Genomic DNA, 23,371 nt, shown 5'->3' with positions numbered 1-23,371 from the left:
GATTCATTAAATTTAAAAGAGAGAGAGAGAGAGAGAGAGAGAGAGAGAGCAGTACCTGGAGAAAGACATGGTGCTTGGAAAAGTGTAAGGACATTGATAAAGAGGAAATGATGGTGGAATACATGTACAAATGTGCTGGACACAATGGATGTATGCATGAATTGTGATAAGAGTTGTATGAGCCCACAATAAAATGATTAAAATTAAATAAAAAAGAAAAACAGATGTCTCTTTCTATTCTCTAGACTGGGGAGGAGGAGGTGGGGACACAGGAAGGAGGAGGGGAGGGGACAGAGGGGCACCACAGTAGGCTCAGTGGAATGCAGTTGTACGCACAGAAGGTGAGCTTAAAACACACAGGGGCCCCATCCACCTTCATAGTCAACTCTGTCCTTAGGTCTCCAGAGACTCCCAGTTTGCACTGTGCCTACAAGCTCACTTGGGCCCAAGTTGTGTTTCCCAGCACAGATCCTACATCAAGAAGGAAAGGTAAATGTGGCCCACATCTTATTCAAAACACGTTTCACTTTCACCGAGTGCCGGGCTGAGTTCAGTAAGGGCATCTTGGTGTTCAGCATGTGATTAGGGTCACCAGAACCGAGAGTGCTAGCTTCGTGTCATGGGGTCTGTCTCCATTTTTGATGTTCCACCCTCCACAGCTCGTAAGCCCCACGACTAACTCTGTTACCCTTCAGCTGGGACACCCCAATTGCTCTCTCCCCTGGTGTTAGCAGGATGTTCAAACCACACACCTAACTACAGTAAATGCTGCATTCAGTCACTTCTAGCTCTCTCAGACTTCTTTTGGCTCTGCCTGGGCGCTGGCCTTGTCTCCCCAGAAAGCCTATCACTTAAAAATTGTTAGGGAAAGATCAGGGGTTATATTAAAACAATATAAACCATCAAGTATCAGTTTTTCCATCAGCTCAGAAGTACAGCCACAGGGACATTTTTAGTTCCGCTCTGCTAAACAAAAGTTTTGATGGGTGTCAGTCCAGAGGCTGCACTGCAATGTCATTGCTGCAAAGCCGGCATGCACAGGCTGACGGCGGGAGACTGGGGCGGTGCAAAGCTGGACAGCACCAGTCAGAACTGATCCTGCCCCATGGATAGGGTTGGAGGCCCTCCCAGGCCTTCCTTCCCCCAGGGAAATGGCTCTCGGTCCTCCGGCGAGGAAAGTCGGCTTCCAGGCATGAGTCAGAACCCAGACTTCTAAAATCTCCTTTCTTACTTTTTCATCATCGATGACTAGCTCCCTAACCCCTTTTCCTCACCACTTGCAGCTGCTAAACCATATGAGGGATTACTGTTCTACCGGGCATGTTGGGAAGTCATAAAAATTCTACTTGGCACACGGCCTCCAATGACCTTAGATAAGGCTGTTTTCCATGAAGTAGGTCAACACGTTCCCGGGGGAAAAAAAAAAAGGTGAATGCAGCTTCTTCTTCATCTCGAAGCAGGAAGCAGACGACCCTGCTTGTTTTAAGATGATTAAAACACCGAGAGAAGTAAAAAATATCCCCAAAGGCAAGTAATAACACAGAGCATGGCAAAGTCATGAGCCCTGGTGGTACAATGGTTACAGCACTTGGCAGTGAATCAGACCCACTAGCAGGCCCACAGGAGAACCCCAGCGTGCGCTGCTTCTGTACAGACAGCCTGGGGAAGCCTAGGGGGCAGCGTAATGATGGCCCAAAGGGTCGCTACAAGTCGGGATCCTCTGAAGAGTTGGGGCAGGGAAGGAGGTGGTGCATTCAAAAAGAGGCAAGAAAGCAGAATGAAAATCATCACTCACTATTGAAATTCAAAAGCTCCTCCCCTCCCTTGCCCTTCTAAACTTTTGGTGTGGACAATCCAGCTATGGGCTCTGGCACCGCTCTGACAGCCCTTAAGGTAGGAAAGAATGAAGGACCGCTCCCTGCTCACTTCAAAGGAATCTTTCTGAAGATGTGCGTTTCCAGACTGCGAGCCCAAAGCCTGGGCCCAGGGCGGGTGCCGGGGCCTTCCGCTTGGCAGGCCTCCGTGGGTGCTGCCGCCGGTGAAGAAGGCTGCTGCGGCTACGAGAAATTACAGCACCACAGTCTGCGCACTGCTCCCAGAGAACACTGAATGAAGGAATCCTCAGTCTGTTCCAGGGGCTACCACTTAGCTCAACCGCTTCATAGTTATGAGTAAACCTGATGGAGACCTTTTCAATGGGAAATGACACTTTTATCCCTGGAGGGATGGCCCGAGGGAAAGTGGTTATGATGACTCCTGCCACTCTGGTGCTCAGACCTCCAGGGAGAATGTTCTGCTGTGGAGAAGAAATACGGTTTTGGTGATCAACTGGATGCTATAGGATGGGCCTTCTTGAGACATACATACACATATGTACACACATACATATATCTTCTCTGACATATACATATGCACGTGCACATATATATTCTCTGATACACACATATACACATGCACACACACGTGTGTATGTGTGTATACACCACCAGAGCTCCCTCTGCATATGCAGGCAGATAGATCAGCCTGATGGCATAACGGCTAAGTATTTGGCTGCTAACTAAAAACGTTAGAGGCTTCTAAACCATCAGTCGCTCCATGGGAGAGCTATGTCATGGTCTGCTTCCTTAGAGATTACAGCCTAGGAAACACGAGAGAGAAGTTCTTCTCCGTCCTTTAGGATTATTGCGAGTCAAAATAGCATGTAATGAGTTAAAATAGCATGTACTTCATCCAAAACATAGTTGTTTGTTCTTCTGGTAGTCCACGGCACTTCAATAGTCTTTGTTAACACCACAACTCAAGTACATCAATTCTTTATTCCTTGTCTTCCTTATTCATTGTCCAGTTTTCACATAAATACTTCACATCATATGTGTGTGTATAGGTACATGTATGTGTGTGTGGATATGTATATACAGATAGATAGATTCACTCAACAGAGTGAATATCTTTTGCTAGTGTTCCAATAGGCTTCAAAATACTGACATCAGTGGTTTACATGAGTTAGGGTGGGTAACGAGAAACGTGTTCTTTGATGTTGGGTGTGAAAGGCTGTCGTCGTTAGCTCATGAGTAGCAAAGTGAGGGAGGCAGTCATTTTGATGTGACGAGCTGGTTCATGGCTGCCAAAATTGCAGGTGGGGAATATTAAAGGGGCTATATTGGCCACGCTTCCATAGGAACCTGTCAGGCTCCACAGGACCGAAAAGAAGGGCAGTTCTCTGGAAACCAGGGTTAAACACTTGTTCTGCTGTGTGTGTGTGTGTGTGTGTGTGTGTGTGTGTGTGTGTGTGTGTGTGTGTGTGATATTCAGCAGTGTGCAGCAGAGTCCACTTCCCTTGGCATTATAACTAGAGTGCTCACATGATTAGCTTGACCGTAGTTCTCAGCAAAGAGAACTGCTTCTATTTTTGTTCTAATTTCCTCAATTCCCTAGAGGCTTATTTCAGCCTTCAGAGCAGGGTTCTTCTCTTTATAAAAGGCTTCCTGTGTTGTCTGTTCCTCATTGTCTACCGGGGTCTCCAAGCTGTGTCAGCCTACTCCTAGGTGACTGACCTGGGGTCTAGTTTGGAGTAGTATCTCCATCAGAATTCTTCTCTTTTTCGTCAACTGTCTCTGCTTCGACTCAGGAAGGTCTGAAACACGAATGAATTCCCTAGCCAGACTTGGACAGGGAGGAGAGTGAGGAGAAGCCAGGGTCACAGGGAAGATGAGAGTTTGAGTTTCCTTAGACACATCTGTTTTTGTTACACAGTTTATTCATAACCTGGTTCCCAGGCCTACCTGGAGAATGTGGCCTGCACTGCAGTCTGGCTCCAGTATCTACACCGCTGGTTCGGCCATCACCCCAGCTGCTGTGCATGACTGGGCAACCATGCCCACGAGGGCTGCCATGGGCCCCAGCCTTGGCTCAAGCCTCCCAGAAGGGCGTGACCAATGACAGGGTGTGAATCTGGCTAGGACAAAGGAGGAGGGTATGCTAGGGCAGCCCTGGATTTGCTTCTTGATAAGAAAAGTCTGTGCAATTTCCACGAGGTATTAGCAGCTGGGAGAAAGGCTTGCTTTTCCTTTAAAATTTCCTGGATTAAGTCTGTGGACCAATCTCAACAAGGCTAAGCTATGGAGTGTGTGTAGGAGGAACACGCACACATCTCGTTACCCTTAGCAGCATTCATTCATCACTCCCACTCTGTTCTCCCAAATTTTTCTCCAAAGACAGCCACAATTTTCAGATACTTAAAATACTTACATTTTATACTATGCTTACTACAATTGACTAAACGTATAATCGACTGTCAGTAGAAATAGCTACATCTAGACAAATTTAATGCTAATACTGATTTTCACAAATCTATACAGGCACCACAACTAAAGACCATACATCAGCATATGCCCCTGGTAGTAACAGTTACAGAGTCCAAGAATTATGCTCTTATTGGCAGATCCACATTCCAAGCACTTGGCTTAATGTTGATTTCTATTCCATAGTGAAAGAAGACTGTTTTGGTTCTCCCCAGTTGGCTAGAAATTTTATTTTTTTATACCATTCTTTGGGCCCATGTCTCAAAGGAGAAAATGATTTCGTATAAAATAGGTTGAGCATTTTAGAATCCAACCTTCTTTGAATACTGTTCAAGAAAGATTCTAACAACAGCCGTTCTACATAAAAAGTGATCAGATATAAAGCACAACCACAGACATTCAGAACCTTCATGGACTGAGTTTGGAGCAGCACAGTGGCCAGGTAGCAAGAACCATCAAAATAGTTCACTCCCTAAAATGTCTCAAAGTTTTCCCAACCTCTTTTAACCCAGTATAAAACATAAAACTTAACCTTTTCTTAATGATGTACAACATTAAAAAAGGAACAACTGCCTGGAAATGAGAAGACTTGGGTGTGACTACTTGGGTCAAAATGTACTAGAAGAAAGAGCTTGGCCTATCACTGCACCTCCCTGGGACTGCTACCTGGATAGTGGGACCACAGTATGGCTGAGCTGTCTTTAAAAATAAATGTCCGGTACAGAGCTCTGGCCCTGCAAAGTTCTCCATGCAAAGTCAGCCCCTACCTGCCCCCTAAGGAAGCAACTGGAACAAATGAATTAATGGCATGTGCCACCAGCCTGCTGCCAATTGTGGATGCCCACGAGAAGAACAGATGTTCAGGCAATGCTAAGTGCCAGTCTGTGGGCGGTGCATATGGTTTGGCTTTAACTACTATGGTAAAGGTTGGCGTTTTAAACCCACCTTGGATTTCAGTGGAAGAAAGGTGTGTAGATACGCTTCCTTAAAGACTACAGGCAGTAAATCCTACAGAAGCAGTTCACTTTCTCTGTAACACATGTGCTAGCACAGACCATAAAGCACTGCGATTTTTAGGCTGAGAGTTTGATACGAGTATAGCCAGTGCAATCCAGTCAACTCTGAGTTATCATCACCCTACGGTACAGAGTCAGCCTGCGCCATCGGGCTTCCAAGATTGCTATCGAGGAGGACACTGACTATCGCATCTTCCTCCATTTTTAGCCTTCAAAAGGTCCTCTCCTCTTCTGCCGCCTTCAGTTCACATTTCAAAGGCGCTCTGTATTGCAGGCACCCAGACAACCCCATTGCCGCGATGTCTGAGCTCCGTGTTGCAGCGTGTGTGGTGTCGGCACAGCTCACTGAGGGTCTTCCCGTTTCCACTGACCTCACTATGCAGGAGAGGCTTTCCCAGGAGCGGGTCTCTCCTGATAACAATTCCAAGATAGGTTTGTTGGTTCGTCCGGCAGTCTCGATGTCCTTCGTATCCTTCACCACCAACAAAACATCCCTTTTTCTTCTGTCTCCCTTATTCGTTGTCCAGCTTTCACATGCCGTGGGTCGGGCCCACCTCAGTGCTCCAAGTGGCACCCTTGCTCTTCAACCCTCGGAAGAGGTCTGGTGCACACAATTTGCCCAAGGCAGTATTGTCCTTTGATTTCTTGACTGCTGCTTTCATGAGGGATGATGACATAAGAGAGAGGCCTTAAGTGGTGCAAATGGTAAAGCATTTGGTTGCTATCTGAAAGGATGGCAGTTCAAGTCTACCCCAAAGTGCCTTGGAAGAAAGGCCTGGTGACCTACTCCCACCCTGCTCACGCCCCACCTCCCCAACAGGAAAAAAAACATCAAACAAACTAGTAGAGCACAATTCTACTCTGGCACGCGTGAACTCATCATAAGCAGCAATCTTGACTCAATGGCAACTCGGTTGGGGTCTGTGTGTGTTTATTTCTCAATCTATGATCATCACTGCGAAAGAAACCAAGAGTGAATCTCCCTAAGGAAATCAATTAAAACAATAGGGATGCCAGTTCTATTTTTATACGTGTGGTGGCGCTGTGGGTTAGGAGTTGGGCGGCTAACCACAGGTTGTGGTTAGAAACTACAAGGTATGGGAGAAAGATGAGGCTTTCCATTCTTGTAAAAATGCATAGCTTTGGAAGCCCACGGGGCAGTTCTACTCTATCCTACAGGGTGATGATGGGTAGGAATTGTCTCGATGGTTGTGAGTTTTGAAAATCTAGTCGTTCACAGGAACTTACTCTTGTTCATTAATGATGTAAACATAATATACCCCATGTAGCCTGCCCCATTATCTTATGTCATTTAGGTGTGAATGCAGTGAAACACAGACACTAAGTAATTCTATCTAAGAACCAATACTAGTGGTTTTATCCCCTCTCACTCCAGTGAAGCACCGGTTATGTGTTAACAATCTGACTGTGGAGATGGGCAAATGCACGACACCATTTGGAGCTGGTGTCATTGTTACACTCATAAACCAAAGCAGACTGGAAATTATTTAGCCACTTGCTGGGATTATGTTTTGACAACTCCGTGGGCAATAATTTCATTCGGCATGACATTAAGCTGGTTTGATGATGAGTTTTCAATCCATCATCGTTCTTTCCCTCCTGTGTAACTGCCAGCATGTGGATGGCTCTATTTCCCTCCCTCCTCACTGTTATCATCCAGCTGGCCGAGTTCTCAGATATGCTATGACTAAGGAGAGGCCTTCGAAAAGTTGGTGGAAAAATGGATTTAAGGAATGAGGAGATTCTTCTACGAGCTTCTAGAAGCTCCTCCTATGTATATCTTGAACTCTACAAAATCCAGGAGAATGGATTAATACTATCACTTTAATGAGCGTCTAAAGAATATTTAGTGGAAAGAATTACCACCTTTAAGACTTATGTGCCATGCCACCTCCTCTGTGAAGCCAAACCCTGCCTGAGTCTCCCCTGCCCCTGCTTCCCTCCCCGCCCCCACTTTCTTCCCTCCCCCCACTATGGCCCTCCGTCCCACCCCCTTGGCTTATCCTCCCTGATCTGCAACTTCCAAAGTCTGTTCCCTTTGGTATGAGAGTCTTTATCCCCACCCCCGCCCCTTATATTAGTGGTCTTATATACTATTTGCCCTTTTGTGATTGGCTAACTTCCCTCAGCAGGTCCTTCCATGCCCTGAGGTACTTCTTGGTTTTGTCATGTTTTGTAATGATGCATAGTAATTCATTGTGTGTATGTACCAGAGTTCCTCTATCCATATTTCCACTGTTGGGCATTTACGTTGTTTCTATCTTCTTGCTGTTGGGAACACTGCTGCATTGATCATGGGTGTGCTATTTGCGCTATGTGTCTGTTTGTGCTGTGACCCTGACTTCCTTAGGATATAGCCCCAGCAGAGGGATAGCTGGGGCACTGAAATTTCTGCCTCAGTTGTTTGATGTAGCACTATATCACTTTCCACAGTGTTTGGATACATTTCAGTCTCACAGCAGTGTATGAGGGTTCCAATTTCTCCATAGCCTCTCTAGCATTTGTTATTTTCTGCTTGTGTGTTTTTCTTAACTTTGCCATAATGTCAGTATAACATGGTATCTCATCATTTTTAATTTTTATCTCCTGGATGGGTAGTGGTCATGAACATTTCGTCATGTCTGTTGGCCATTTGGAAGTCATCCTTAGTGAACTGTCTGTTCATGTATTTTGATCATTCTTGATTTGGTTTATTCCTCTTTTTTTTATATCGTTTTATTAGGGGCTCATACAACTCCTATCACAATCCATACATACATCAAATGTGTAAAGCACATTTGTACATTCATTGCCCTCATCATTCTCAAAACATTTCCTCTCCACTTAAACCCCCGGCATTAGGTCCTCATTTTTCCCCTCCCTCCCCGCTACCCCCTCCCTTCCTCTCTTTCTTAATGAAGTGTTGCAGTTTTCTGTAAATTTTAGAGATGAGTCCCTTGTGTGCTGTGTCATTTGCAGGCACAGTGAGTTACCTAAGGTGGCTCTCTAGCCAAAGTCTCTAACCTCCAGCTAAACGACCTTTTCCTACAAGAGTAAGAAGGTCGTGGTAAGAAGGTGGGGGACGATTTGATAGGAAGCACTTGTGAGTAACTGTCAACAGGATTCACTGGAATGTCATCCTACTGCGTCTAAAATGAGCCTCTGAGAAGCAGGAAGAGAGGTCTTCATACCAGGAGGAGCCAGGAGTGGAGCACATCCTCTGGACCCTGAGATCCCTGCCCAGTGAACTTCCTGGATCCAGAGGACAGCTATACCATCGGAGCAGCAGCAGGAGCATGGGATAGAGTGGTGAATTCCCTAACCCACGGAACAACCACAGCTGAGTGCTTGGGGACCAGATGCTGGCTTGGGGAGTGGAGTACTTCGAGATACTTAATTGGGGCAGCGAGGCTTGCTGAAGGCCTCTGAGTTGAGGCTCACAGCAGGAGTGGTATGCCCTTTGGGCATCACTTTGTAACATGTCCTGATGAACAATTCTATCCTGAGCATTTCTCATTTACATTCCAATCTATGGATTCCTTAATAAACCCTTTAGTCATGAATATTGTCTGCGGGTTTTGTGCAGCCACTGCAGTGGATAGTAGAACCTAGAGATAAGACAGAGCATACTACTTAAAACAACATATTGCAAAAATTTTTTCCTCCACTCTGTAGGTTCTCTTTCCACTCATTTGATGAAGTCTTTTGATGCACACGAGTGCCGTCTTCTTAGTGGGTTCCAGTCATCTGTTTCGTCATCGGCGTGTGTTTCCTTTGCTCAGTTTACAGTGTGTCTGTGTCCTGCCACAGGGCCCACCGGAGTGCTGCCTGTGTTCTCATGGGTGGTCTTCATAGTTCTGGGTGTAGATTTGGGTCTCGGTTCCACCTTAAGTTACCTTTTTGGACATAGGCTGAGGTACGGGTCCGACAGATGATCGCATTCTAATCCAAGTGCCTAAGACATGACCCGGAACGATGTGTGGGGACCACAGTGTCAGGACCCCGGGAGTGGCTTTTGGGGGTTTTAAAGCCATGCTCGAGTCACTGAGCTTTGGTGATAACCATGAGAAGTCAAATGATCTTGCAAACCCGTCCCCTCTGACAGTCCTGTAGATAATGTCAATGGTGTCAACAAGCCACCAGGCTATGATTAAAATACTGTGCTGGGTGGGTTATATTAAAAATAAACCACACATTTTTTGGGGGGGGGGGCGGGGAACCTAAAACTGCTCTAAAAACAAAATCTTTTTTTTTTTTTTAAAGTCAAGTTGCTTTAGTTACCTTCCCAGCACACCGGTTACAGTTAGATGCATGTGAGCATTTTTAATGATTATCTTTAAAATGAATAATAAGAAAAATAACCATCACCTTTAGGTGGAGGAAAATTCTTCAGCCTAGAGGAAGTTACAATGTGACACGACTCAGGTCGTCTTTGGTACCATACCTGTCCTGTGTATGCAAACTCCAGAGCCTGCTTTAAACCAAGGCTGGTCACACCATGCAAATTCACCTCGTCAGCTCCACTTTCCACCATACAGAGACTGAACATTGCCTGAGATGGGAAGAGACACAAAGAGAAAGAGCTTATAACATTTCAAAAGCAAGAGCGCCTTTGACAAAATCCTGGAGAGACTAGGAAACAAAAGCCCTACCAGTTAAAAATTGACATTGATTTCTGCAACACTTCTAGTAAGCCTCCCTCACACAAGTGCCTGCAAATCACGTTGCTGTTTACACAGTGACAGCAAGGCGCACCTCACACATGAAGTCTCCTTTCATTTAACCCTCGTGACCACGCCCCTGAGGGGACAGTGTGCGGGTCCACTGAGCGCATTCCCTGGATCCTGGAGCCCAGGAAGCCACTCTGAACATTCTTGTCTACTTGACAGACATGGCGAGTAGCACTGTTTCCTCTTCACTTTGTCTTGCCTTTTTCTGTGCGCATCCTAGTGACACGGCCCATTGCTCTCAACGGGAATTGATGCCCATGCAGTCTGCTGCGCGGCTCTTCAAGTGTCCCTGGGTTGGTAGCTTCAGCACCACCTGGGAATGGGTTAGTTAGGCGAGGCCCTAGTTTCGTGTGGATCAGGGACTCTGAGAACGGAGCCTAGCAAAATGCTGCTTAACACAACCCCAGGAGACTTATGCTCACCCAGTTTACAAACCACTGCTCTAGGTTACGCAGTGGAAATCAATTTACCCACAAACCAATTCTCCAAATAGTCAAATTATCGAAAATCAACTCTTTCACTGGATGACCAACATGTGAAGTGAAAACTTACCATATTACACAAACGCATAGTTTTACAAAAATAAACAAAAGCACACCCATTTTTAAAGTTGTAACCATTTTGACTTAACAGGTCTAAAGAGAATATTCAATCCTGGTTACGATGAAATATACTATATTGTGATTTTCATAGAAGCAAAATAAATAAAAAAGCAAAACCACTTTCATATGATAATATTTCAGTTCATACTACACTCTTGCACTTAAAATTTGTCTTTTGATAATATATTAATAGTCTTTTCATATTTTTAAAATCTTAATGCCTATGTTTTTTTTCGTCCCTCACAAGCCTATATTTTAAATGAACATGTATAGAATGAGAGGTATTAATTGCCTCACCATTAGTCAGTCTTTCTGGAGACACTCATGCTATCTCACTGAATCAGAAAAGTTTTAGTTTTCGTACTGCAGGGACAGTGAATGGTTTAACGTGGCTCTTGTAGCCAGTCTCTGACACCCACCAAATGGCCTTTCCCTGCAGGGGTCTGGAAAGAAGTAGGGGGTGATACTGATAAGATTCACCTGTGAGTAATTTCTAACAGAATTCTCATATATGTCATCCTGCTGCGTATAAAAGGAGTCTCTGAGAAGCAGGAGGAGGGATTTCATTACCGGCAAGAGCCAGGAGTGGGCTACAGTCTCTGGTCCAGAGATCCTTGCATAGAGCCTTCTGGGCCCAGATGACAGCTACACCATCAGAGGAGCAGCAGCAGAACCATGGGCCAGAGCACGGATTGAACTGATCGACGTTCTGACCCACAACAAAGACCAGGGCTTTTGTGCAGGAAGCTGGTTTGTGGAGTGGGGTTCCCCTGGGCAGTTAGTTGGGGGAGTTAGACTTGCTGACCATGGGATTGAGGCTGGGTGCCTTAGGGCTGAGGCTTATTGGAGTGGGGTGGCACTTAATTCAGGGAGCTGGGTTTGCTGACCCACGGAGTTTGAATTGGATGCCTTCACGCTGGGGCTTACAGCAGAGCGGTATGCCCCTTTTCGGCATTTATTAGCAGATCTGAAACTTCGTCGCACGTCCTAGTAACCAACACTCCTGAGCACTCTTCATTGGCATCACAACTTTTTAACTTCCTTATATAAACCCCTTAATCGTGACATTTTGTCTGTGTGTTTCTGTGTAGCCACTGCAATGGATACTAGAATCCAAATAAGTAAAAACAAAAACATTAAGCCAATACACATAATGAGTCAGACTTATTTGTTAATTTTATTTATAGACAAAATTTTAATGGTTTAACATAAAATTAGTGCTCTCAGCATTTGAGAATTTTTCTGAAGGGCACTTTAAATGCTCAAAGTTTAAGAAGATAAATAATATTAAAAGTATCTGAAATATGTAGCATATAACAAAAACCAAACTCACTGCCATCGAGTCAATGCTGACTCATAGCAACCCCCTGTGGTTTTCCAAGACTGTAACTGTTTACAGAAGTAGAAAGCCCAGACTTTCTCCCAAAGAGCTGCTGGTGGTTTTGAACTAACTACCATATGGATCACAGTCCAACGCATAACCACTATGGGTCCTCAAACTTTTTAAACAGGAGCCAGTTCACTGTCCCTCAGACCTGTTGGTAGGCCGGACTATCTTTTAAAAAAAACTATGAACAAATTACTATGCACATTGCACATATCTTATTTTGAAGTAAAAAACCAAAAGGGCAAAAATACCCGGCGGGCAGGATAAATGTCCTCGGTGGGCCACATGTGGCCCGCGGGCCCTAGTTTGAGGACACCTGCTTACCAACAAGGCTTCTTCCAGCATGTAAGATAGGCAATTGTACTTAATTTGATATATTAAAGACCAAATATTCAGAATATATTTAGCTTTCAAAAACTTATTTTATCATCAATTACCCAAATAAAAGTTTCCTTTAAAAAACAAAACACACTGCAATTGTGTTGATTTGAACTCACAGTGACCCTAGAAGAGAGTAGAATTGCCTCTTGTGGGTTTCTGAGAGTTAAGAGCCTCGTTTTTCTCCTAAGGAGCAGCTGGTGGTTTCAAACTGCTTCCCTGGCAGTTATCAGCCCAATGCTTATCCCACTGTGCCACCAGAGTTCCCCCAACATTCCGTTAGCAGTTTGAAATTGTTAAAAGTCAAATGAACTAATTCAGGAAATTTAGCAACCTGATAAATTAGGAAATTGAAGACTTGGAAAACTGGCCCACTTTTCACGGATGCCACTGCATTCACACGCCACGTAGCAGGCTAAGAGCACAGGACTTCACATCGCCTGACCCTTGGTCTGTCGGGTTGTCGGACTGTGGTGGTGTGTGTGTTGCGGTGATGCTGGAAGCTCTGTCACTGGTACTTCAAAGGCCATCAGGGTCACCCAAAGCGAGCAGCTTTCAGTGGAGCTTCCAGACTAAGAACAGTGAAGACCATGAAGAAGGACTTGGTTTCCCACTTCGGATGAAGATGCCGCTGAAAACCTAATGTATAGTTTTGAAGCATTTTCAAAGGCCGCAGGCCTAAGCAAAGGAAGCAGAACGGTGACAGAGATACTGCTGGCAGCTGGGCCCCTCCAGTCTGAGGGCACTCGGGATGTGACTGACGAGGAGATGGCTTCTTAGAGGGGAGTCCACCAGGGTGATGGGAGGCAGCTAAAGCTGTGGGAATGGGGGATCATCATGTGCTGATGGGGGTCGACTCAGGGCAGTCTTCTAATAATGGGAACGTGGAATGTGTGAAGTACAAATTTTGGAACATTGGAAATGGTCAAAAATGAAATGGAACACACAAAGATTGATATCCTAGACATGAGTGAACTGAAAGGGACTGGGATTGGCCCTCTGGCATCAGAAAACCATATGATTTACGATGATGGGAATAGCACAATCAAGAAGAATGGCAAGGCAGGCATTCCTGTTAGAAAGGATCTTGCAAAATTCATCATGAAGTACAATGCTATCTATGACAGGATTATAGCTAGCTGCCTTCAAAGATATCTAATCAATACAATTACAATTCAAATTTATGCACCAACCACAAAGGTTAGTGCCCACGAATTCTGTCAGCAATTGATCAAACATGCATCAAGGTGTGTTGATAATTATTGGTGACCGGAATGCAAAGGTTGGCAATAAAGAGGATGAAACAATAGTTGACAAATATGGCCTTGGTGACAGAAATAATGCTGGCAATCACATGATAGAATTTTGCAAAACCAAAGACTTGTTCTTAGCAAATATCCTTTTTCAACAACACAAAAGGTGATCATACGCATGGACGTCTTCAGATGGAATACACAAATCAAATTGACCAGATCTGTGGGAAGAGATACTGGAGAACTCAACATCAGCAGCTAAAACCAGACCAGAGGCCTATCATGGAACAAGTCACCGATTGCTCATATGTTCAAACCAATCCACATGAGTCAAAATGCAAACGTGAGTCTATCCCACCTGAATTTTTAGAGCATCTCAAGAGCAGATTCGGTGTCCTGAACACTAATGGCAGAAGCCCCTATGAGCTGTGGGAGAATATCAAGACCATCATTCATGAAGATAGCAAAAGGCCATTACAAAGGCAGGAAAGAAAGAAAAGATCACAGTGGGTGTCAGAAGAGACTCTGAACTAGCTCTAAATCATAGAGTAGCTAAAGCCAATAAAAGAAAGGATGATGTCAAGGACCTCAAAAGAAAATGTCAAAGGACAGCTCAAGAAGACAAAGCCAGAAATTACAACAAAATACAGATGGACCTAGAATTAGAAAACCAAAAGGGAAGAACAGCCTCAGCCTACCTGAAAATGAAAGAACTCATGCAAAAATTCAAGCCTCGAATTGCAACTTTGAAAGACTCTATAGGCAAAAAATATTGAATGATGCAGGAAGCATCAAAAGAAGATGGAAAGAATACACAGAGTCACTGGATGAAAAAGAACTAGTGGACAGTCCACCATTGCAGGAGGCAGCACGTGAGAAAGAACTAATGCAGCTAAAGGAAGAACGTCTGTACTGAATGCATCGGTCAAAAACAAGGTTCCAGGAATTGACAGACTACCCATGGAAATGTTTCAGCATGCTGAGAAAGCACTGGAAGTACTCGTCTATGCCAGGAAGTTTGGAAGACAGCTACGTAGCCAACTGACTGGAAGAGATCCATATTTGTGTCATTCCAAAGAAAGGTGACTTAACAGAACACCCAAACCATATCATTGATATTGTACACAAATAAAGTTTTGCTTAAGATCATCCAACAATGTTGCAGCAGTACATTGTCAGGGAGCTGCCAGAAGTTCAGGCCAGATTCAGAAAAGGATGTGGAACAAGGGAGATCATTGCTGAGGTCTGATGGATCTTGGCTCAAAGCAAAGAATACCAGAAAGATGTTTGTGTTTCACTGACCATGCAAAGACATTTGACTATCTGGATCATAACAAACTGTGGATAACCTTGAGAAGATTGGGAATTCCAGGACACTTCATTTGAAACTTGTACATGTATCAGCAGGCAGTTGTATGAACAGAACAGGGAAAACTGGACGATTCAAAATCAGGAAAGATGTGCTTCAGGGTTGTGTCCCCTCGCCATACTTAATCTGTATGCGGAGCAATCATCAGAGAAGCTGGATTATATGAAAAAGAGTGTGGCATCAGGGCTAGAAGAAGGCTTTTAAACATCCTGCGCTATGCAGGTGACACAACCTTGCTTGCTGAAAATGAGGAGGACTTGAAGCACTTGCTGATAAAGATCAAGGATTTTAGCTTTCAGCATGGATTGCAACTCAATGTAAAGATGACCCAAATCCTCACAACAGGACCAATAGAGATAACTTCATGATAAATGGCGAAAAGGTTGAAGTGGTCAAGGATTTTATCTTTATTTGAATCTACAATGAATTCTTATGGAAGCAGAAGTCAAGAGATCAAAAGCCATATGGTATTAGGTAAATCAACTGCACAAGATGTCTTTAGAATATTGAAGAGCAAGGATTTTACTTTAAGGACTTTGGTGTGTCTCACCCGAGCCATGGTATTCTCCATTGCATCATATGCATGTGAAAGTTGGACACTGAAAAAGGAAGACTATAGAAAAATGGATGCATTTCAATTTTGGTGCTGGAGAAGAATATTGAAAATACCATGGACTGCTAAAAGGAGAAACCAATCTGTATCAGAAGATGTAAGGCCAGAGTGCTTCTTAGAGGCAAGAATGGCAAGACTTCCTCTTACATCCTTTGGACAGATTGTCAGGAGAGACCAGTCGCTGGAGAAGGGCATCGCGTTAGGTAACGAGGAGGGTGGTACAAAAGAGGAAATCCCTTGACAAGATGGATCAACACAGCGGCTGCACCAAAGGGCTCAGGCGTAGGACAATTGTGAGGACGGTGCAGGATCGTGCGGTGTTTTGTGCTGTGCATAGGTTCGGGGCTGCACTGAACAACAACAATCCCTGGTTTGGTGAGCACAGAGAGTAAAGGCAAGATTGTTGTCAAACACTTCTGCTTTAGAACACTGGCAACTGACCTTGGACAAGCAATGAAGTCAGTCTCCATATTTGAAAAATGGGTAACAATTGTACCCCCTTCGGGCACGTGTTTGAAGATGGTTTAATTGTACGTGTATTGTGCCCGCCATAGGAAAAGCTCACAGTAAAAGTTATATTGGTTATAATAATGAAATAGGAAGAAATTTATTCTGTATATAACCTGGTCTAAAGGATTGATGTGTGGGAGATGTATTGTTTACTTGTTTATCTGGTAACCATATGTGGCTGTGGATTATTAAAAAAATGCAAGCAGGCAATCTTTTAAAAAGTTAAATGCATTGTACTTCTGTATAGATAAAGACCACAGGTCACAATAAAAACAATCTTTCAACTTATGTAATCCTGACTTTACTTCTAGGTTTCTTAACTCTCCTTTTATAAGAACCAGAAAGAACCAGGGGAAAAGGCCAGTTGTGGTTACTGTCCACTTTTTATTATGGGTGTTTATGTGTTTCATTTCCCTCCCATTGGCTCTTCCAGTGGAACTGCACTGGTGAGCAGCTGCTCTCCCTCAGCCCCGTGTGCAGAGCAGGGCAGAAATGAGCTCAAATTGCAGAAGCATTATCTGGGTTAATTACATGGAAAAGCTTCCGAAGAGCAAAAGTTAAAAAACAGGACAGGTTGCCAAGGAAGGTTTTGTTTTTTTTTTCAATCTGTTTTCCGAGGGATCTTTCTAAAGCAACCAAGGTAACACCGGCGTGGAACAAGGACTCTCTCTCATACAGCAGGCTGTTTGCCACCGAAATAGAAGCCTGGCTGGCTGGAGTTAGAGAGAGAACACAATCCTTTCAATAATGTACACATACCTAGGTGCATGTGTATACAAGCAAGAAAGGAGCTCCCACAAACTATCATAGGGTGTGGTTTTAGAAGGGAAGGGGAGACTATTACTTTTCTCTGTGTACATGAGCACTGTTTAGATCATTACAATGAGCATGTATTACCCGTGGCTTTCAAACAACTTTTTTAAAACTTTATTTTTAATGTTCAGGGTAGTGCAGGCAGACACATCTGATTCAAATCTTGGTTCTACAATGTATTGGTCCTGTGAAAACTTGAACATACAACTCTGGACAATGCATTCACCTCTCTGAGTCTCAGGCCCCTTATCTGTAAACAAACAAACAAACAAAAACAAAACCCCTCACTCTCATTGAGCTTATTGTGACTCCTATGGACCCTCTAGGACAGAATAGAACTGCCCCTTTGGATTCCTGGGATTGTATCTCTCTACAGAAAAAGGGAGCCCCACCTTTCTCCTGTGGAGTGGTTTGTGGTTTTGAACTGCTGACCACGCAGTGAGCAGCCCAATGAGTGACCGCTGCACCACTAAGGGCTCCTGCTACCTCTGCCCACAGGACTCCCTCTCATCACCTACTGCTGCATCCCTCCTGTGGGGATTGGCCTCATCATAAAAACCACCACCACCATTCCTATTAAAATGAAACCCCTACTCTCATCTCAATCATACTGCCAGAGAAACTTAATGTTACAAGTTGAATGTCTGCAATGATTTTGAAGGACACAATTGGTAACTTAAAGTACAAAAACAAAAAAGAAACTATTCATTTTAGGTCTTGGATTTAAGAAAAACAAGCCCGCTCCCTCCCCAAACCAACGGCCAGGGAGTTGATTCACACACAGAGTAGCCCCGGCAGTGCTTCTGAGGCTGTAGATCTTTACAGGAGCAGAACGCCCCATCTTTCTCCCACAGTGTGGTGGGTTTGACCTGCCGACCTTATGACTGTCGACAAACATTTAACCCCCATTGCCACCAGGGTGCCTCAAATAGGAGAGGTCTCATTGGGTACCACCAATAATAAGGAATAATTTAACATCTGACACCAGGTTTTTAGGATACTTGTGAAATGACTTTGGAAAACTTCTAAAGCCCATAAGAAAGGACATGAGCTCCTGTGATGGCAAAGGAAGCGGTAGGATCAATGGTATTCTTTTACATCAAACATCTTAAAAAGTAAACTGTAAACTCTGTTAAAGTAGAAATCATGTCTTCCTCACCGTGAAGTCCCTGACCCTTACGGCATGCATGCCGTAAGCACAGGTGAGTGAATAAGCCGACTAAGATGCTCTTCAAAAAGCTATCTGTGAAAGATGTCGAGTGGTTATTCTTCACAATTAACAGAAGGAGTGAGTTGCACACAAGAGCGTTTTAGACATAAGGGAGTTTAGATACAGGATATGAGTTATAGCTAAAATGAATGATAAAGAGTATCCACTGTAAGCTAAACACTTCAGAAACATAAATGAGTTCAAAGCTAGCCATTTAGAAGGAAGTAAGAACATAAGTGTATTTTACCAAGCCACAGCAGTCTGCCAAAGCATGGGACAGAACTGTCTCGCAGAATTTTGCTTCATGCACATATTTTGTCTTTAGAGCCTTGGCCAGCTTGGGATTTATAGTCATCACAGCTCACTCTTGGCTGCACATGTGTTACCACCACCACAAATCTTTCTAGTGGAAAATGCAGTTTGTGAGAATACAATCCACTTTAAGTGCCTGCCATAGGACAAGTTGGAGATTTATATGGTGTTATTCCTCATCCTCATGCAGAAATGACACAGATGGAGTCCTAAAAACACAGGGTGTGAATTAAGCTTCGTTGGGTCATACGAGGAGTCACAGCCAATTTCAGGTTGGTACATTATACCACGAATGTGGCCAACAGAGACTCTACTACATCTTCAAAGGCAAGTTGAATGGCAGACCAGTGATTTTTTTTTTTTAAAGCACTTTCAGGTTGGTGGAATATCTTTTTACAAGACAAAGCATGTGCACCTTTGTAGTTACAAGGGGCATGAGCAAGCTGTACCATGAATTCCCATGGTACCAGTACTCCAAATGGTCTTTTGGGTCAAATCATGGATTGTTTGATGTACATGCAGCCCTTGCCTTTTATGAGAGAACTAAAAGAGTTAAATAAAAGTCAACAGACTACTTTAAGAAAGTCTTTGAAAGGAGCAACTTGTCATGTTTGACCCCAATTCAGCCTGCTCCCCTGTATCTTCTACATGTTCAGTACTCTATAGTTAGAATACTGTTTACTGTGGCCAGAAGGCATTTGAGATTTTTAGCTAACTTCTGACTCAACAACGATTTTCTTTTGCTCAATTTAGTGCTAATGGTGATTATCCTTTATTGCATTTTGGTTATACCTCACGTATACAATGGGCAGTAAATCTCAGTTAATGAGACAGTTCTGCAGTAGCCCCTACTCCTTCCATTAAATTGTGACTCAGGCTGGTCTGGCCTGTCTGATTCCTCTGTCTCACAAATGCAAAAGCCGCTCCATCCATTTGGGCAGCTTAATGGTCTACATGGTGAAGGGTTTTTGTTTTATTTTGTTTTTCCTTTTATATTTACAGCTGTCTTCATTCTTTCTCAAATATTGCAGGCAGGACTCAACGAAAAATAAGCCAACGATCACAACCCAAAACAGCCAAATGATATGCCTGCAGACATAAGTAGGAAGCAAAATAATATCTTAGACCAATTTCCTCTCAAATATATAAAAAGAATTCCATCTTATATGCAAGAAAAAAAACCCTCTGCTACATGTTAATTTTCCTAACATCTTCAAGTGTGTTGCTTGTTTATTCAAAGGATCTCGCTGGGCTTCACAGCTTTGCTTTTGGCACAGTTGCCTCCTAACTGAACTGCACAGAGATAATGAGCTCTTCTAAACGAGCAGTATGGTTTATCCTATTTCTCTTTGGAATCATCTTCCCTCTGAATGGATGTGGCTATGTTTCAACTGCCTGAGTCTTTGGGGTATGGGTGTGGGGATGGAAAGGAATGAAAAATTGCATAAAAACCAAGTAAGTTTTTCCTAGAGATTTGGTCAATGTAAAGGCCAGAACCTGTGCCCACCACAGAGTCAGGCTCCCCATGACTGGTGCTTGGGCAGGACACCCCAACAGTTGACTTTAGGCTTGGGTCACTCTCAAACATCCATTGACCTCTGATCTCTCCTCTGCGTCTTCCATTGTTTTCTCATCTCTATCACTGAGTTCTGTCACTTGAGTCGGGTGGGGTGGGGGTGTTTCATCACGTGAAGAAGTTCATCCTTGTATCTGTCACAAACTTACTTCTTTCAAATACCAAGGGCTGACACGTGTACGCTATGATTTAGAGCACTTGACACACCTTTATTGACAGGAACAAACGTCCAGGCTTTCCTGGGTAAAGAGACTTTCGGGGTTGTCTTCAACTACAGGCCAATATCCCAATTCTGCCTTGAAAACTCTCCTGGGTGCACTGACTGACAAAACCCTGGCTTTCCTGGATTTTGCCAGGCGGTTGGAGGACAGCATTTGGGGCTTGCAAGCAGGAGTAACTGAGAAGATGTGATGGAATCTGGAGGAATCCAGGGAAGGAAGTCTGAGTAAAGACAAGCTTGAGAGCCTGGAAAGAAGAGGCAGAGCGGCCGAGGAGGCCGAATGGGGAGCCCCAGGCCCAGACCAAGATGATCGAGAGGGTTCAGGCCGACTTCTGTGAGACGCAAAGGAGACTCTCACATGACTTACCAAGACTACATGGGATGTGTTTAAGGATCAGGACAAAACTCTAGCAAGAGAGAGAGAGAATGTAATAATCCTTGCCTTGTGCAAATGGTTCATGTGCTTAGAAGGTCAGAGGTTTGAGTCCCTGCAGAGGTGACTTGGAAGACTCCCCTAGCAGTCTATTCCTAGAACAAACCAGCGATTGAAAACCTGATGGATAATAGTTCTCCCCCTGAAGCTGGAATCAACTCAATGAGAACTGGTTTTCTTTCTGCAAACGGAAATTTGAAACTGTACGGTACCTCACGGTCACTTCATAACCTGGAGGCATAATGGGCACAAGTCAGCTGTGATCTGCAAGGTCGGCAATTTGAAAGCAGGCACTCTGCGGGAGCAAGGTGGCGCTCTCTACTCCTGTGGACAGTCACCCTCTGAGAAACACTGGGGCAGGCCTACCATGTCCTATAGGGTTGCGATGGGTCGGCACTTACTCGTTGGGTTTTGAGTTTTGTGTCGGGTACTTCAGAGGCCCCTCACTGTGTGATGTTCAATGTGTGATGCTCAGACCAACAGCCCCCCCCCCTCCATCGCTGGGAAGCATGTTAGAAATGTAGACTCTTGGGGCTCATTCAGACGTAGTGGATTCAAAGGTAAGCCACATGCAGACAGAAGTCTGTGATTGAACTTCACCCATACAGTGCTCCTTGAGCCTTCTGGAGCATTTGAGGAGAGGAGATTGCAAATATCCACAAGATAAGCTGTCATGAGAGAATTCAAAGTATCAGTAATTCTCTCAGGATATGGAATCACCAACACCCTTCTCCAAATGTTTTCTCTTCTGATAGATAAGTTCACACCTTCCCATAGCAGCCCTTCAGATGTCTGGCAGTAACCTGCATGGTACAGATGACTGCAGAAATAAAAGGCATTATTTCAAACATCTCCAATTCCTTTAACTGATTTCTCTTGAGATTTTCCCAAACTAGCTTTATATTTTATAAAGAGACATTTAGGTTTTTTTTGTTTGTTTGCTTGTTTTAAGCTAAGTGCAAAAAAGGCTAGGCCAGGCAGCCTAGAATTAAATCCTAACTCCACCATGAACTGTGTAAATTTGGCAAGACGATCCTCCTCTCCATGTCTCAGGTTCCTCAACTTTAAAATGGGGACAATAACCGTACCTACATTACAGGGCTACCATACGTTTAGTAAGAAGCCCTGGTGGGGACTGGGTTATGTGTTTGGTTCATAACTGCCAAGTCAGCAGTTTGAACCCAGCAGGGTGTTTTGTGGGAGAAAAGTGAGGTTTTCTGCTCCTGAAATGATTTACAGCCTTGGACACCCAATGGTTTGTTCTTCCTTGTCCTATAGCGCCACAATGAGTTGGCATAGCTTGGATGGCAGTGAGTTTGGTTTGGGTTTTGGTAGGGATTAGTGGATTTCATGCTGAGATTGCTGTTTGCAAGTAGTACTACTATGTTGGCATTTTATAATGCTTTTAATGTAAGATTATTTTTCTCCAGCCTGTAAAGAATGATGGGGAGCATGAGGAAACATGATGAGGATGAGTGGAGGACTCTTTGAAGCCTCTGTTTGATGCTTTAAGTCCTACCCCCAAGCCAAGGGCAAGGGAAGAGTATGTCCCTTTTTTGTCCCAAGTCATAAGAGACAAGCTTTGTGGAGCTCTGTGGAGAATCTGTCACGCATCTTTTGCAGTTTGGAAACACCATGGCCAGGTGTGAGTCTCACATCTTAGAAATCAGAGTGAAGAGCAAGTCCCCCGGCCGGTCAGGCGAGGTGCTCCCAGAGCAGAACTCAGGAGTGCGAGCTGCAGTTAGTGTGCGGATGGCCTGAACCCCCAGAGCTTTGAAGGGGTGAAGTTCAGATTCAAATGTTGCATTGAAGCAGATATGGGTGACACAGGGAGAAGAGTTGGCCCAGGAGGTCCCCAGCGGGGCCGATGGATTCCAACAAAGTGCAGATGGCCCAAGAGAAGGATGTAAGTCACCAGCCTGAGGACTAATGCCCAGATTAGGGCTGAAGGGGAAGGTCAAGGGCTACTATTTGGGAAAGAAAAGTTCCAAAAGAAAGACCTATGGCTTCAATGCATCCTTTTTGAAAGGGTGAGTCATCTTATTTTCTTGGGCGCGGCAGTCACAGGCTTCAGCCACATCGACCACCCCTCCTCCTCCCCTTTCCCAAATGCTGGTGTTGACCTCCTGGACCCAGCTCCTTCTCATCTGATTGCCCTGACGAGGCATTTTGCGTGGTTACGCTGGAGCACTCAGATCCAGTTCTATGAAATGCAAACAGGAGGTTTTCGATGAACCTTGTCAAACAAAGGGCAAGGGACTGTATCCTGGAGTTCTTCAGGGCTGTGAGGCCACTTGCTGGCTCAAGGGACAGAGGTCAGGATCTCGCTGTCCTCACTGAGCAGTGGCAAGTGTGCCAGAAACCCAGGGTGTAAGACTGTGAACAGGAGCCCCTAGGCCAGGCATATGATTAACAATCTTGCCTGCTAGTTGAGAGGTTGGAGTTTGAATCCACCCACAGGCACCTCGGCAGATAGGCCTGGTAATCTACTTTTGTGCAATTAATTATTGGAAACTCCCTGGATGAGATAGTTAAAGTTTATTGTGCCAACCTGGCCGATAAACACATGTGGGGTTAATTGAAGGGCAGAGAGATAAATGGCTCAATGAGCCTCACCTTTCTCGTTCTCGGGTCTCTTGCTTTGTGAT

The 23,371-nt window shown here is 44.4% G+C and overlaps 1 protein-coding gene across 4 annotated transcripts in view; it reads right to left on the bottom strand.

Moving 5' to 3' along the window:
- The window catches only part of KLHL32 (kelch like family member 32), a 256,480-nt gene that overhangs the window by 120,162 nt on the left and 112,947 nt on the right, over positions 1-23,371 (bottom strand). For all 4 annotated transcript variants that reach the window (XM_045294472.1, XM_030886866.2, XM_030886868.2 and 1 more), the window contains exon 4: positions 9,762-9,869. In XM_045294472.1, coding sequence (XP_045150407.1) covers positions 9,762-9,869 — 108 coding nt within the window. The remainder of the gene's footprint in view (positions 1-9,761; positions 9,870-23,371) is intronic.

Source organism: Echinops telfairi, unplaced genomic scaffold (assembly GCF_000313985.2).
Source record: "Echinops telfairi isolate 266 unplaced genomic scaffold, ASM31398v2 ScPeMD7_3533;HRSCAF=4204_0, whole genome shotgun sequence".
Classification (NCBI taxonomy): domain Eukaryota; kingdom Metazoa; phylum Chordata; class Mammalia; order Afrosoricida; family Tenrecidae; genus Echinops; species Echinops telfairi.
This window is presented reverse-complemented; position numbering and strand designations above follow the sequence as displayed.